At 44.9% G+C, this 12556-nt stretch overlaps 1 protein-coding gene across 1 annotated transcript in view; it reads left to right on the top strand.

Moving 5' to 3' along the window:
- The window catches only part of UNC79 (unc-79 homolog, NALCN channel complex subunit), a 298085-nt gene that overhangs the window by 200837 nt on the left and 84692 nt on the right, over nt 1–12556 (top strand). The window contains exons 36-37 of the mRNA XM_033953271.1: nt 2609–2749; nt 7761–7799. Of these exons, the coding sequence (XP_033809162.1) occupies nt 2609–2749; nt 7761–7799 (180 nt within the window). The remainder of the gene's footprint in view (nt 1–2608; nt 2750–7760; nt 7800–12556) is intronic.

Genomic DNA, 12556 nt, shown 5'->3' with positions numbered 1-12556 from the left:
GAAAGCCAAACCAATAGCCCAAGCTGAAAAGAAAATATGGCTTCTAAGATGGATCAGAAAGCCAAACCAATAGCCCAAGCTGAAAAGAAATTATGGCTTCTAAGATGGATCAGAAAGCCAAACCAATAGCCCAAGCTGAAAAGAAAATATGGCTTCTAAGATGGATCAGAAAGCCAAACCAATAGCCCAAGCTGAAAAGAAATTATGGCTTCTAAGATGGATCAGAAAACCAAACCAATAGCCCAAGCTGAAAAGAAATTATGGCTTCTAAGATGGATCAGAAAGCCAAACCAATAGCCCAAGCTGAAAAGAAAATATGGCTTCTAAGATGGATCAGAAAGCCAAACCAATAGCCCAAGCTGAAAAGAAATTATGGCTTCTAAGATGGATCAGAAAACCAAACCAATAGCCCAAGCTGAAAAGAAAATATGGCTTCTAAGATGGATCAGAAAGCCAAACCAATAGCCCAAGCTGAAAAGAAATTATGGCTTCTAAGATGGATCAGAAAACCAAACCAATAGCCCAAGCTGAAAAGAAAATATGGCTTCTAATAACAAATAAAAGGTGTTTAGTTATATACAAGAGGAAAAAGGATCTCAGAAACCTGCTCAGAAACTGATGAAATACAAAGGGCTCCTTATAAAAAGGCATGCTAACGTTTTTAGCGCATACACCGGATTAGCTGAAAAACTACCACCTGCTCAAGAGGAGGCGGTAACTATTCTGCGCTTTAAGGCCCTAATACACCTTTGTAAAAGGAGTCCAAAGAGATATGTCTGAGACTTATCAGTTCCAGATTTCAATCGCTGATCCTGTAAAAAAAAACCCCAAAAACCTCATATTTCTCAACCCTATTTTGTATATATTGATAACTTTTATATTTATAATTTTCCATAATTTGTATACATAATTTTCCACATAACTATCTTCAGACACTCCTGTGCATTCATTAAACCCTATTATATGTAGTGAATGAAGGTTTCCTGGAATATATTCAGATGCACATGGACTAGTAACAGCTGACAAAAAAAATAATACAGAGCCTCAAACTTATCTCAGAGTTTTTCATCAGCCCAATTCCGACGGTGCCCGTTTCGCCAAACTTGTGTCGGCTTCTTCCGGGGACACTTGCAGGACTGAATTATACAGGACTAACTCAAAAAGATTTTTGTGATAATAATAATAATAATAATAAAGTTTATATACCACAGGACCGTGAAGTTCTATGCGGTTTACAATGAATTAGAAAGATTCTATGAATTAGAATGAATTACAATGAATTAGAAGATTCTATAAATTTAATGGAACATTCATAGCTAGAGATTAGTGGTTAACAGTTTACGGGGTCGGATTTGGGGGGTGAGATTGTGATGGGGTCGGTTGTGCAGATTCGTTACCTAGGTACTTCAAGAACAGGTATGTTTTTAGATGTTTCCTAAATTCACCATAGTTATTTGCGTGTATAATTAGTTTTTCCATGTCTTTGCCCCATGTGGCTGCTTGATACGATAGAAGTTGTTGATGGTGTCTCTTAAATTTACATCCTCTAGCCAATGGGGAAACGAACTTCAGGTGTGTTCTTCTCTTATGTCTGTTGGTTGAGAAGGAGAAGAGGTCAGTTATATATTTAGGGGCTAGACCGGATAGTACCTTGAAGCAGAGACATCCCAGCTTGAACTTCGCACGTGCCTCCATTGGCAGCCAGTGCAGGAGTCGGTAGGAAGGGGTTAAGTGATTGGACTTCTTCAACCCAAAGATCAACCTAACTGCCCTCTGTGATGTCAGCTCTAAATGCTGAGACGCCGTTGAAAGAATAGATACACCTCTTTTTTCTTGTATCAGTCTCCTGGAAGAGGTGGTAGAGACAGAGACTGTGTCTGAATTCAAGAAAGCCTGAGATAGGCAAGTGGAATCTCTTAGAGTAAGGAAGAGATAATGGTTACTGCGGATGGGCAGACTAGATGGGCCATTTGGCCTTTATTTGCCATCATGTTTCTCTGTTTCTATAACCATAAAGCTCTATGACCTCACAATGCAGGTGTAAAGAGCCTTAGCCTATAGGAAGAGGAGATGCAAATGTTAAGAGCCTTAGCCAATAGGGAGAGGAGGAGACAGTGGATGCTGCGGATGGGCAGACTAGATGGGCCATTTGGCCTTTATCAGCCATCATGTTTCTCTGTTTCTATAACCATAAAGCTCTATGACCTCACAATGCAGGTGTAAAGAGCCTTAGCCTATAGGAAGAGGAGATGCAAATGTTAAGAGCCTTAGCCAATAGGGAGAGGAGGAGATAGTGGATGCTGCGGATGGGCAGACTAGATGGGCCATTTGGCCTTTATCAGCCATCATGTTTCTATGCTTCTATAACCATAAAGCTCTCTGACCTCACAATGCAGGTGTAAAGAGCCTTAGCCTATAGGAAGAGGAGATGCAAATGTTAAAAGCCTTAGCCAATAGGGAGAGGAGGAAATAGTGGATGCTGTAGATAGGCCTTATTTTTCCTTTATCAGCCATCATGTTTCTGTTTTTATTAATATTTCCTCCCAAAGATGATGCTGTGTAGAATGCTGACTGCTCTGGCTGTATGTAATAGTGTTTCACTCTGCAGATGTCATGATTGTGGGGCTACCCTGGAAGAATATGACGAAGAAACACTTGGTCTGGCTATAGTTGTGCTCTCCACCTTCATTCACCTCAGTCCAGATCTGGCCGCTCCTCTATTGCTGGACATTATGCAGTCTGTGGGAAGGTAACCTTTGGATTCTTTCTCTGTTTGTGGTTATGATTCTAGCGAATGATTGATATTCTTCCTAGACCTAGGCGGATTACACATTATACAGCCAAAATAATAAAACATAAATATGCACACCTCGAGGGGCATTTTCGAGAGTGCATCTAAGTCTGACTTTGGACCTCCTGAAAAGGACGCCCAAAATGCAAATGCCGAAAATGGCCATTTTCAGAACCACAAGTTGCCCAAATTTGTTTTTCGAAAATTGCTTGCTTAGATGCTTTGGCCGTCAGGACGTCCAACCTTAGGACGCCTGACTTTTTTGGGGGGGACAAGTTTTGATCACATACACGTTCCAAGTTCTAAACATACAAATCCAGACCATTTGGATAAGGGAGAGGCCAACATTGTAATGGACTGGCCACACAGACGTACCGACCGAGCAGTGGGGCACCTTAGAAGGCACTGCTGTGAACTTCGCATAAAGGGTGCCAGAAGTGCATCTCACCATAACCCCCTCTAAACCCCACCCCCAAAACCTACTCTACCCACCTGACTACCACCCCAATAGCCCTTATGGCTGCAGGTAGCGCCTCTATGGCAGTACAGTAGGATTTTGGTGGGTTCTAATGGGCTCACACTTTCCACCTTAAATGTAGTGGTCAGAGTGGCTTGTGGACCTGGGTCCTCCTCTCTATGACTCACTAGCCAGGCGACTTTAATACACCCGTGTGAGTTTCTACTAGGATTTCCCATAGCTAAACTAAACTAAACCTTAAGTTTATATACCGCATCATCTCCACAGAAGTGGAGCTCGACACGGTTTACAGGAATTAATAAAGAAAGGAACTCCAATGGAAAGAAGAAGGGCTTGGTAAACAGGAAGGAAAGAGGGGACTTAGAATAATGGAGAGGGAGGGAGTAGTTACATTTTGGAGAAAAGCCAAGTTTTCAAATGTTTTCTGAAGCATTGGAGGGAGATCGAACTCCGAAGATGGGCAGTAAAGCTGTTCCACAGCTCGGTGATCCTGAAGAGGGGGGATGTTCCAAGTTTTCCTATATGGGATATGCCTTTTAAAGAGGGGAAGAATAGTTTGAATTTTTGAGTGGATCTGGTGGAGTTAGGATTTGAGGAGAGCCAAGATAGTGGAAAAAGGGGAGGAAGGATGCCGTGTAGAGATTTGAAGGCTAGACAGGCGCATTTGTAGTGAACCCTGAGGATGACTGGGAGCCAGTGAAGCTTAGACAGAAGCGGGGAGACGTGGTCGAATTTGCTTTTTGCGAAGATTAGTTTAGCTGTTTCATTCAGATTTTTGGGGGGTGGGAGGGGGGCGGTGACCACTACGGGAGTGTGTGTGTGGGGTCATTAATTAATCCCTCCAGCGGTCATTTGGTCAGTCTGGGTATCTTTTTAGCATTTAGATGCTTTTAAAATAGCTCTGGACAACACCGTGTACATTTGGGTGGTTAAGATAGTAAATAAATCCACGTGTGTGAGTAATTTGGGTCTATGTGTATGGCCAGTGGTAAGGGAGACCCAATATAAGCTTGATTAGCTTTCTGAGATACAGTGGCGTAGCGAGGGGGAGAGGCACCCAGAGCATTGGTGCCTCTCCCCGGCCCTCTTCTCCAGCCCATACCCCCATCCACTCCTTCCCGCCCCCTCCTGCCTTGCGGCCCCCCTTCCCTTCCCCCATACCACGTTAACGTTCCCAGCGTGGGTCCAGGAAGTGACGTTAGAGGAAGAGCCGACGCTGGCGCGAGCAGCAGGCTGGGGCTGCTGCTCGCGCCGCGAACGTTAACGTGGTACGAGGGAATTCAAGGGGCTGGCGTAGAGGGGGGGAGGAGAGGGGAGGGGCACAAAAGAAGGATGGGTGCAGGCACCCCCACCAAGACTGCACTTTAGGTGGACCGCTCCCCCGTCCCCTCCCCCCCTTTCTACGCTACTGCTGAGAGGACAGATTTTCCTTCAAAGTGTTGCATGCAGATATTTGCAGAAAGTACAGTGACAGAATAACGTTACCGTTGGAGAACCCGTTTTCAAAGTACATGTTGAGCACAGTTAATGACTCATGCTTGCCTGTGAGATGTGGAAGTCCCTCCTTACATCTATGACTTGAGGCACAATGCAGAGAGCTTAGTAAATCGGTGGTGGGTCTAAAGCGCGAGAGGACAAAGGCGCGCCGACCACCGAGGGCGGACAACTGAGCGCAGGACTTCATCGCGCCGAAGAAAAACCTTATTTTAAAGGGCTCCGCCGGGGGGTGTTGGTGGGGAACCCCCCCACTTTACTTAATAGAGATCGCGCTGGTGTTGTGGAGGGGTTCGGGGGGTTGTAATCTGCTTTTAGGGAAAAAGTTAAGTTTTCAGTATAATGTGAGGGGTTACACCCACCCTCCCAACATGGCAGCGTGAGGCAGCGCGTTCCCTATTAAGTAGAGTGGGGGGTTCCCCCCCCACGCCCCCCGTCAGAGCCCTTTAAAATACGGGTTTTCTTCGGCGCGATTAAGCCCTGCGCTCAGTTGTCCGCGCTTGGTTGTCGGCGCGCCTTTGTCCTCGCGCGCTTTTGACCCGTCACCTAGTAAATCTATGGCGTTCAAATTAGTAGAAATTTGGAATAAACTCCCTGACTCTGTAAGATTAACAGGTCAGCTACAACAGTTTCGAAAAGATCTAAAAATTTGGCTGTTTACACAATACGTTAGAGGTTTGTCTAACTGAAATGTCGTATTAATAGCGTATCTTTCTAACTCTCTTTCAAGTTTATATTTTATTATTATATATCATAATCTAACTACACTTGTAAACCGAGTCGAGCTCCTTCGGGAGAAGACCCGGTATATAAACCGAATATTAGAATAGATGAGGCTGTTCTCCCTGGAAAAGCGGAGACTCAGAGGAGATATGATAGAGACCTTCAAGATCCTGAGGGGCATCGAAAAGGTTGACAAAGACAGATTTTTCAATTTGAAAGAAACCACAAGAACAAGGGGTCACTCGATGAAATTGAAGGGGGACAGGTTTAAAACAAACGCAAGGAAGTTCTTTTTCACACAGAGGGTGGTGGACACATGGAACACCCTTCCGGAGGCCGTGATAAGAAATAGCACAGTACAGGGTTTCAAGAATGACCTGTATAGGTTCCTGGAAGACAAAGGGATTGAGGGGTACAGATAAGAGCAGTGGAAGGTTTAGAGATAAGTGTAGAGGTAGGTATAAAATTAGTCAGGGACTGCTGCTCAGGCAATATGCCTGATGGGCCGCCGCGTGAGCGGACCGCTGGGCTGGATGGACCTCTGGTCTGCCCCGGCGAAGGCGACTACTTATGTACTTATGAATAATTATTTGCACGCTAAACTGAGTTTGGAGGGTAAGATGTTAGCCTCTAGTGTTAAAATTGGGGCAGCAATGTTGTCTGTGGCGGGTGTCAAGCTCTGGAATTCGCTCCCTGGTGTTCTGCGATTCTGTGATGGGAGATTGAACTTTAGGAAAATGTTGACAACGCAATTATTTGTCAATGCCTTCCTATGCTAATGCGATTCTCTGTTAACGCTTTCCTGTCCAAGTTTCCAAGTTTATTTAACCCTTGATATGCCGTTGATCAAAAACGTAGCTGAACGGGTTTACAATTATCAGAATATTGTTAAGATAAAACATAAACTTAAAAGTATCTTGTGTTTCCGTCTTGTAGGATGAATTTAAAGAAGATTTTAACGGTGATACTGTTAGTTAATGTCTTCTTGTGTTGGTCTTGTTGAAACATGTTTTAGCATTTCTTAAATATGTATGCATGTAATTTTGCAAACCGCATAGTTATTATGCGGTATATACATGTTTAAAATAAATAAATTTTAAAAACGGGTCTTCATGTTGTCTGTGTCACAAGGACAGCAAAGGGAATTTACACAGTTTAAGGATCTACCTGGAAACCCCAGGCCTGGACAGATGTTACGCCCAGACCAGGGTGTCAAACTTAGCTGGAAACCGGCCCAGTTTTCAGGACTCTCCTAATGAATATGCATGAGGAATTCTATGAGCGTCGGCGCTAAAACTGCCACGGCCGACGATAAAAAACCCTAATGTGGCCTTGTAAAAAAGGGGGTGGGGTGGGACCGCCGGAAGAGGAAGCAGCGTAGACGCAGGGCTAAGAGAAGGGGCAGGACCGCCGGCAGAGGAAGCAGCAGGACGACGGTAGGCAGCTTCTACATGATGGGGGGGGGAGGCTGTGGGGGTGCGAGCGGTCCTTCGGGGTGGGGGTGTGAGCGGTCCTGCAGGGTGAATCGGACGTCGGGGGGGGGAACTATATAAAAAAAAAGGGGATAACGCGCTCACGAATATAACGCGCATGGTTATACTCGGTTTGTAAAAATCGTGTATAAGCGCACGCGTTATATGCATGAAAATACGGTAATCATTAGGAACAGGATTACCAGATGTCCGGATTTTCCCGGACATGTTCTCCTTTTGAGGACATGTCCGGGGGGGGTCCGGACGGCTTTTCAAAACCGTCACTTTGTCCAGGTTTTGAAACGCTTCCCGCTAGCAGTGACGTTGGGACGGCGTCTTCGCACGCATGGAGGCAACGCGGTGACGCCATGCGCACGAGCGCACGCATGCAACGTCATCGCGTCACGCCAGCGCATGCGCAGGTGCCCTCCCGACGAGCGACCAGGTTGAGGGAGTGTGGGTGGGGGGTGGGGCGGAAAGGGGCGTGACTCAGTTGGAATGGGGTGGGCCTGGGGGTGGGGTTAAGTTAGCAGAACTGTCCTTTTTTCCCTATAATATGGTGTCCTGCAGAGATACCGCGGTCTAGTCATCACAAAATCCAAGTGCCAGGGTCAATCAAGTTATAATAAATTTGTGAAATATGCCGACATTTTGTTCTCATTCAATCCAGGCCCTTCTGCCACCACAGACCACCTAATATATGAATACATCTTCCAGATTTCCATAGCACATACCTTCCAAATCGCATCAATTGGAGATAAAATGATTTTGTTATTCAACGTTTTATGCTTCTTTGTTCTAGGTTGGCATCAAGCACCAGCTTCTCCAATCAAGCTGAAAGGTATGAAGCAAAGCTCTTGTTCTCAGTGGTTGCTCTGTAAATTCCCATGATGCATGGCTTCTTCAGTGGTGTGTGTGGGCGGGGCAGAGGGGGGAGGGACTTTTGATTTGAAAACTTTCAAAGGGATTGTTACTAAGCTGCGGTAAAATAAGCAATTTTACCCCGGCCCAGTTCATCTTATGAGGGGGCTCAATATTCAAAAGGGTTTAATCAGGCGGGAGAAGTTCCTTCACAGTTAAATCCCACTGATCTATAGCGCTACCAGACGCATGCAGCGCTGTACATTAAGCACGCAAGAGACGGTCCCTGCTCCAAAGAGCTTACAATCTAATTATGACAGACACATTGGACAAAAACCGTGAATAAAATATATGCAGTTTATGTAGGGAAAAACGAAGGGATGACGAGGTAGAGAGGGTCAGGGACTACAGAGGGGATGATTAGACAAATATGGTGCCAGTGGCGTTGTAATGGAGGGAGGCGGTCCGCCCCGGGCGCCAGCCCCCGCCTCTTCCCACTCCTTCCCTTGCCACACGCATGCCCCCCTTCCCTTCAGCCCACATCAGTGGGTGGCCTATAAGCCACTTCCAGTAGCGGGATATTCAATGCTTGGCATGTGTGGCTCCGAAAAGTGACTACACAGGCATGTCTGCCAACCCGGAAGTTAACCGGGCACCAGCTGATGTTCGGACCAATGCCCAGCTAACTTTGCTGTTCTAAATTTATGTGGCTACTTAGCTAGGTAGTGGAGTGAATGTCACCGCTACCTGGCTAAGCTGCTGCTACCCCTTAACTCTGCCCCCAGGCCACCCTCACCTAGCTGCTTAGAGGACGGCCAGTTAGTGGTGATATTTAGCAGGCGGCAAAACCAGACCACCAGCTCTCTAATCTACTAATCGCGACCCCAGACTACAAAACTTTCAGAAAAGAAATAAAAACCCTGCTATTCAAGAAATCCACGAAGACTAACTAACACCGAATGAAACATTACGATCCTCTGAAGCAACCCGCTCTACTCTGTAACACCTCTGGACATGTCCAGAAATCCTCTTCTGTAATCCGCCTTGAACCGCAAGGTAATGGCGGAATAAAAATCACGAATGTAATGTAAATCCAGGCTAAAAGCCCACTTTTTCAAAACTGCGTTTAGAACCAAGTTTACCAAGTTTCTTAAAATTTTGATATGCCAGGGGGCGCTGGTGAGCGTCATCGGAGATGCTGCCTGAGCGTGTCGCTCCCGCGTGAGAAAAACTGAAAGCATCGAAATCGGCTTTTATTTCCTTCGATCAGCAGAGATCGATAGAATTTAATAGCGGGGGGAACACCATGGCGACCAGTAAAACTGGTAAGCGCCGAAGTTTGGAACCTGTTTCGCCGTCTAAGCCGCCGTTAAAGATCGATGACGTCACCGCGGCCTCGCTCCTCGAAGAACTCCGTTCCCTCCGCTCCCTCATGGCGGATAATAAAACAGTAACTGACGAAATCCTATCGGAGCTGTCTACATTCAAAGCGGAGCTCACAGATTTGAACGGTCGGGTGTCTGCCGTCGAGGCCACAACCGTGCTCCATGCTGAAAACATCAAAATTCTACAGAGACAGGTCAAACGTATAACCCTGCTAGAAAGTGAGCTGGAAGACCAGGGGAATAGATCTAGGAGATCTAATTTTCGTATTCTTGGTCTTCCTGAAGCACGTGAAGGACGTAATTTGATAAAATTCTTGGAAGAAACCTTACCGAAAATCCTCAATTTGAATTTTCAGCAGCCCTTCAAGATTGAAAGGGCACATCGGGTTCCTACGCAGCAGCTCAAAGTGCCTGGAAAGTACCCTAGGCCTGTCATTGTCCGTCTCCTAAGATATAACCAGGTACTTGAAATCATGCAGCAGGCTAAAACACAGGCGCCGATTAAATATGAGAGCCACTCTCTCCTGTTTGTTCCAGATTTATGCAAGCAGACAGCTAAGGCTCGCAAACAGCTATTGGAGTACAGACCTCGCCTGAAACAAGTGGGCGCAAAGTTTGGCATGTTATACCCGGCCAAGCTAAGAGTGACTTATAACAACTGTTCTCTGGAGTTGTGAGGGGATTCAGACCTTCTGGACGGAGATGGCCTCCTTTTTACAGGGCTTGTTGCGGACCCCTGTGCCAGTCTCCGTGCAGTCTATGCTGTTTGCCCATTTTTCATTCTTGTATATGTATAATTCTTATAAAAAATTATTTCTTAGTAAATGTTTTATTTTGGGGAAGAAATGTATCTTGTGTTGCTGGCTGTCTTCTGGTGCTGGAGGAATCGTCTCCATGAACTTATGGGTTGGGAGGCCCGTTTGGCTCATTCTTCTCGACGCCGGAGCAGAGACTTTGTTCGCACTTGGACTCCATATTTGAACATTTTGGCTCCTGAGAGTCGTAGCCGGGTCTTGAATAGACTCCACCATTCTATGTGTCTCTGCTGTTCCCTGCTTACGAGTTTTTCGGTATCCGTGGGGGGATGGGGTGGGGTGGGTGGGGGGTAGGGGCTTCTTTGTTGGGGGGTGGGGGTATGGTGGGTCCGGGGAGGACATAAGAGTCCAGTCCTCCGCGGGTGTTTGATGAAAATGCATACCATGTTTGTTATTGCAGTTGTATTTACTGTTGCTTAATAAAATAGATTTGAACGTAAAAATAACAACTGCACGAAGGACTTTACAAAACCTGATGACCTCGCTGATTACCTGGAAAAACTGGCTCCCAGCAGCATTGACAATATTTAACTCTGTTCCCCTGGGCTCCTGCTCCTGGACTAGTGCCTTTGTTTTCCTCCATGGCACTGATGTTATTATTGCTGGTTGTTGTGAATATTGCTGATAACTGATGTTTTGATATTATTCCTGTTCTAGCATTTTCTCGTGGGGGTGATGCGCTGTGGCGCACTCCATGTGCTTTCCACCCCGTGGTTAACTCACTTCTTTCATAATAAGCTGTTCACGTTTATATTCTCTGTTTGTGCTTATTCAATGATGGTCTTTAAATCCTATGTTTTCTCTATAGGATATTCCTCATTTTATTCACAGTTTGCTAATTTCATGATGTATCTTTGTATAAATCGCCATGCCTTTACAATGCATAACACTTAATGTGAAAGGGCTCAATAACCCAGTCAAAAGGAAAAAAATTGCTAACTACATTTCTTCCTTTAAAGCTGATGTTATATGTTTACAAGAGACTCACCTTACGGAAATGGAAGCTAAAAAATGGTCTTTTTCTTGGGCTTATCCAGTCCTATTCTCCCCTGCGCTGGGGAAAAAGAATGGTGTGATGATGATTGTTAGAAAGCGACCAGATATTTCCCTTATTTCACATACCACTGATACTAAAGGTAGATGGATATTGGCAAATTTAGATATTGCCAATGTAAAGATCACGATATTGAACTTACATGGTCCTAATATGGACGAAGAGGACTTTTATATTGAGATAGCTGATCAACCTAACATGTCCAGAGACCATCATTGTATATTGTGTGGAGACTTTAATGTTATTCAAGATCCGGTTAAAGATAGGAAATCTTCTCTACCTTACAAGAAATCCAAAAATTGGCACTCATTTCAGGATCTTATAACTCAATTTAATCTGGTTGACTCATGGAGAATCACGCATTTAGATGACTTTCTACTCCTCACCTCACAATTCATACTCGAGACTTGATTATTTTTTGTTGAGTCCTTCTTTGGTTCGATTTGCACAGTCCACTGTCATTAAAGAAATCAGTGTATCTGATCACGCCCTGGTACAGTTACATCTCACCGATCTTGGTCACACCTCCCCTACTAGTCAATGGAGATTCAATAACTCTCTCCTGCAGGATGAAGACTTCTGCGCTCACATATCTGCTGCTCTTTCTGAATATTTTGAAATTAATTCTTCATCAGTCTCTAAATGGCCTTATGTATGGGATGCATTCAAGGCCTTTGTGAGAGGTCTCATAATTTCTTACTCGGCTTCAAAGAAAAAGGCTGATTTGACTGAATCACGAAGATTGGAGGCCGAGATAAAGAAACTTGAGGAGAGTCATAGTCTCAATCCAGCTGATATGCAGATCCTTGGTCAACTACAAGCTCTGCACTACACGTACAATGTGGCTTTGAGCAAAGTAGCGGCTAAACAAGTTTTTTCTCAATATGCTACCTACTATACAGAATCGAATAAATGTGGTCACAGCTTGGCCAACTTCCTTAAAGGTAGAAGGGATAAGACTAACATCACCGCTATTCAAGCTCCCGATGATACCATACTTCGGGATCCGAAGGACATACTTTCTGCATTCCACTCTTTTTACGAGCATCTGTACACATCCGAAGTGGACCCAGAGATGGACGTTTCGTCTTTGCTTTCTACTCTACCTCACGCCTCTGTGGATGAATCTGACAATGATTCTCTATGTCAACCTTTCACTGCTGCGGAATTGTTATCGACAATTTCCTCTATGGCTAAAGCTAAAACACCTGGACCAGATGGCCTTACCACAGAATTTTATTTAGCCTTTCATGATATACTATTGCCTCACATGCTTAATTTCTTCAACTATCTCATTGACACTGGTGAAGTTACTGGAACATTCACTGAAGCTACAATAATCGTATTGCCTAAGCCCAATAAAGATCCTATGAAGGTTTCGAATTATAGGCCCCTATCAATGATAAATAATGATGCTAAAGTATTCGCCAAATTGATAGCTACCAGACTTCAACCGGTATTGAACAAACTTATCTCCATGGAT

Source organism: Geotrypetes seraphini, chromosome 7, assembly GCF_902459505.1.
Source record: "Geotrypetes seraphini chromosome 7, aGeoSer1.1, whole genome shotgun sequence".
NCBI lineage: Eukaryota > Metazoa > Chordata > Amphibia > Gymnophiona > Dermophiidae > Geotrypetes > Geotrypetes seraphini.
Note: the sequence above shows the minus strand (reverse complement) of the source record. Positions and strands in the feature narration are given on the sequence as shown.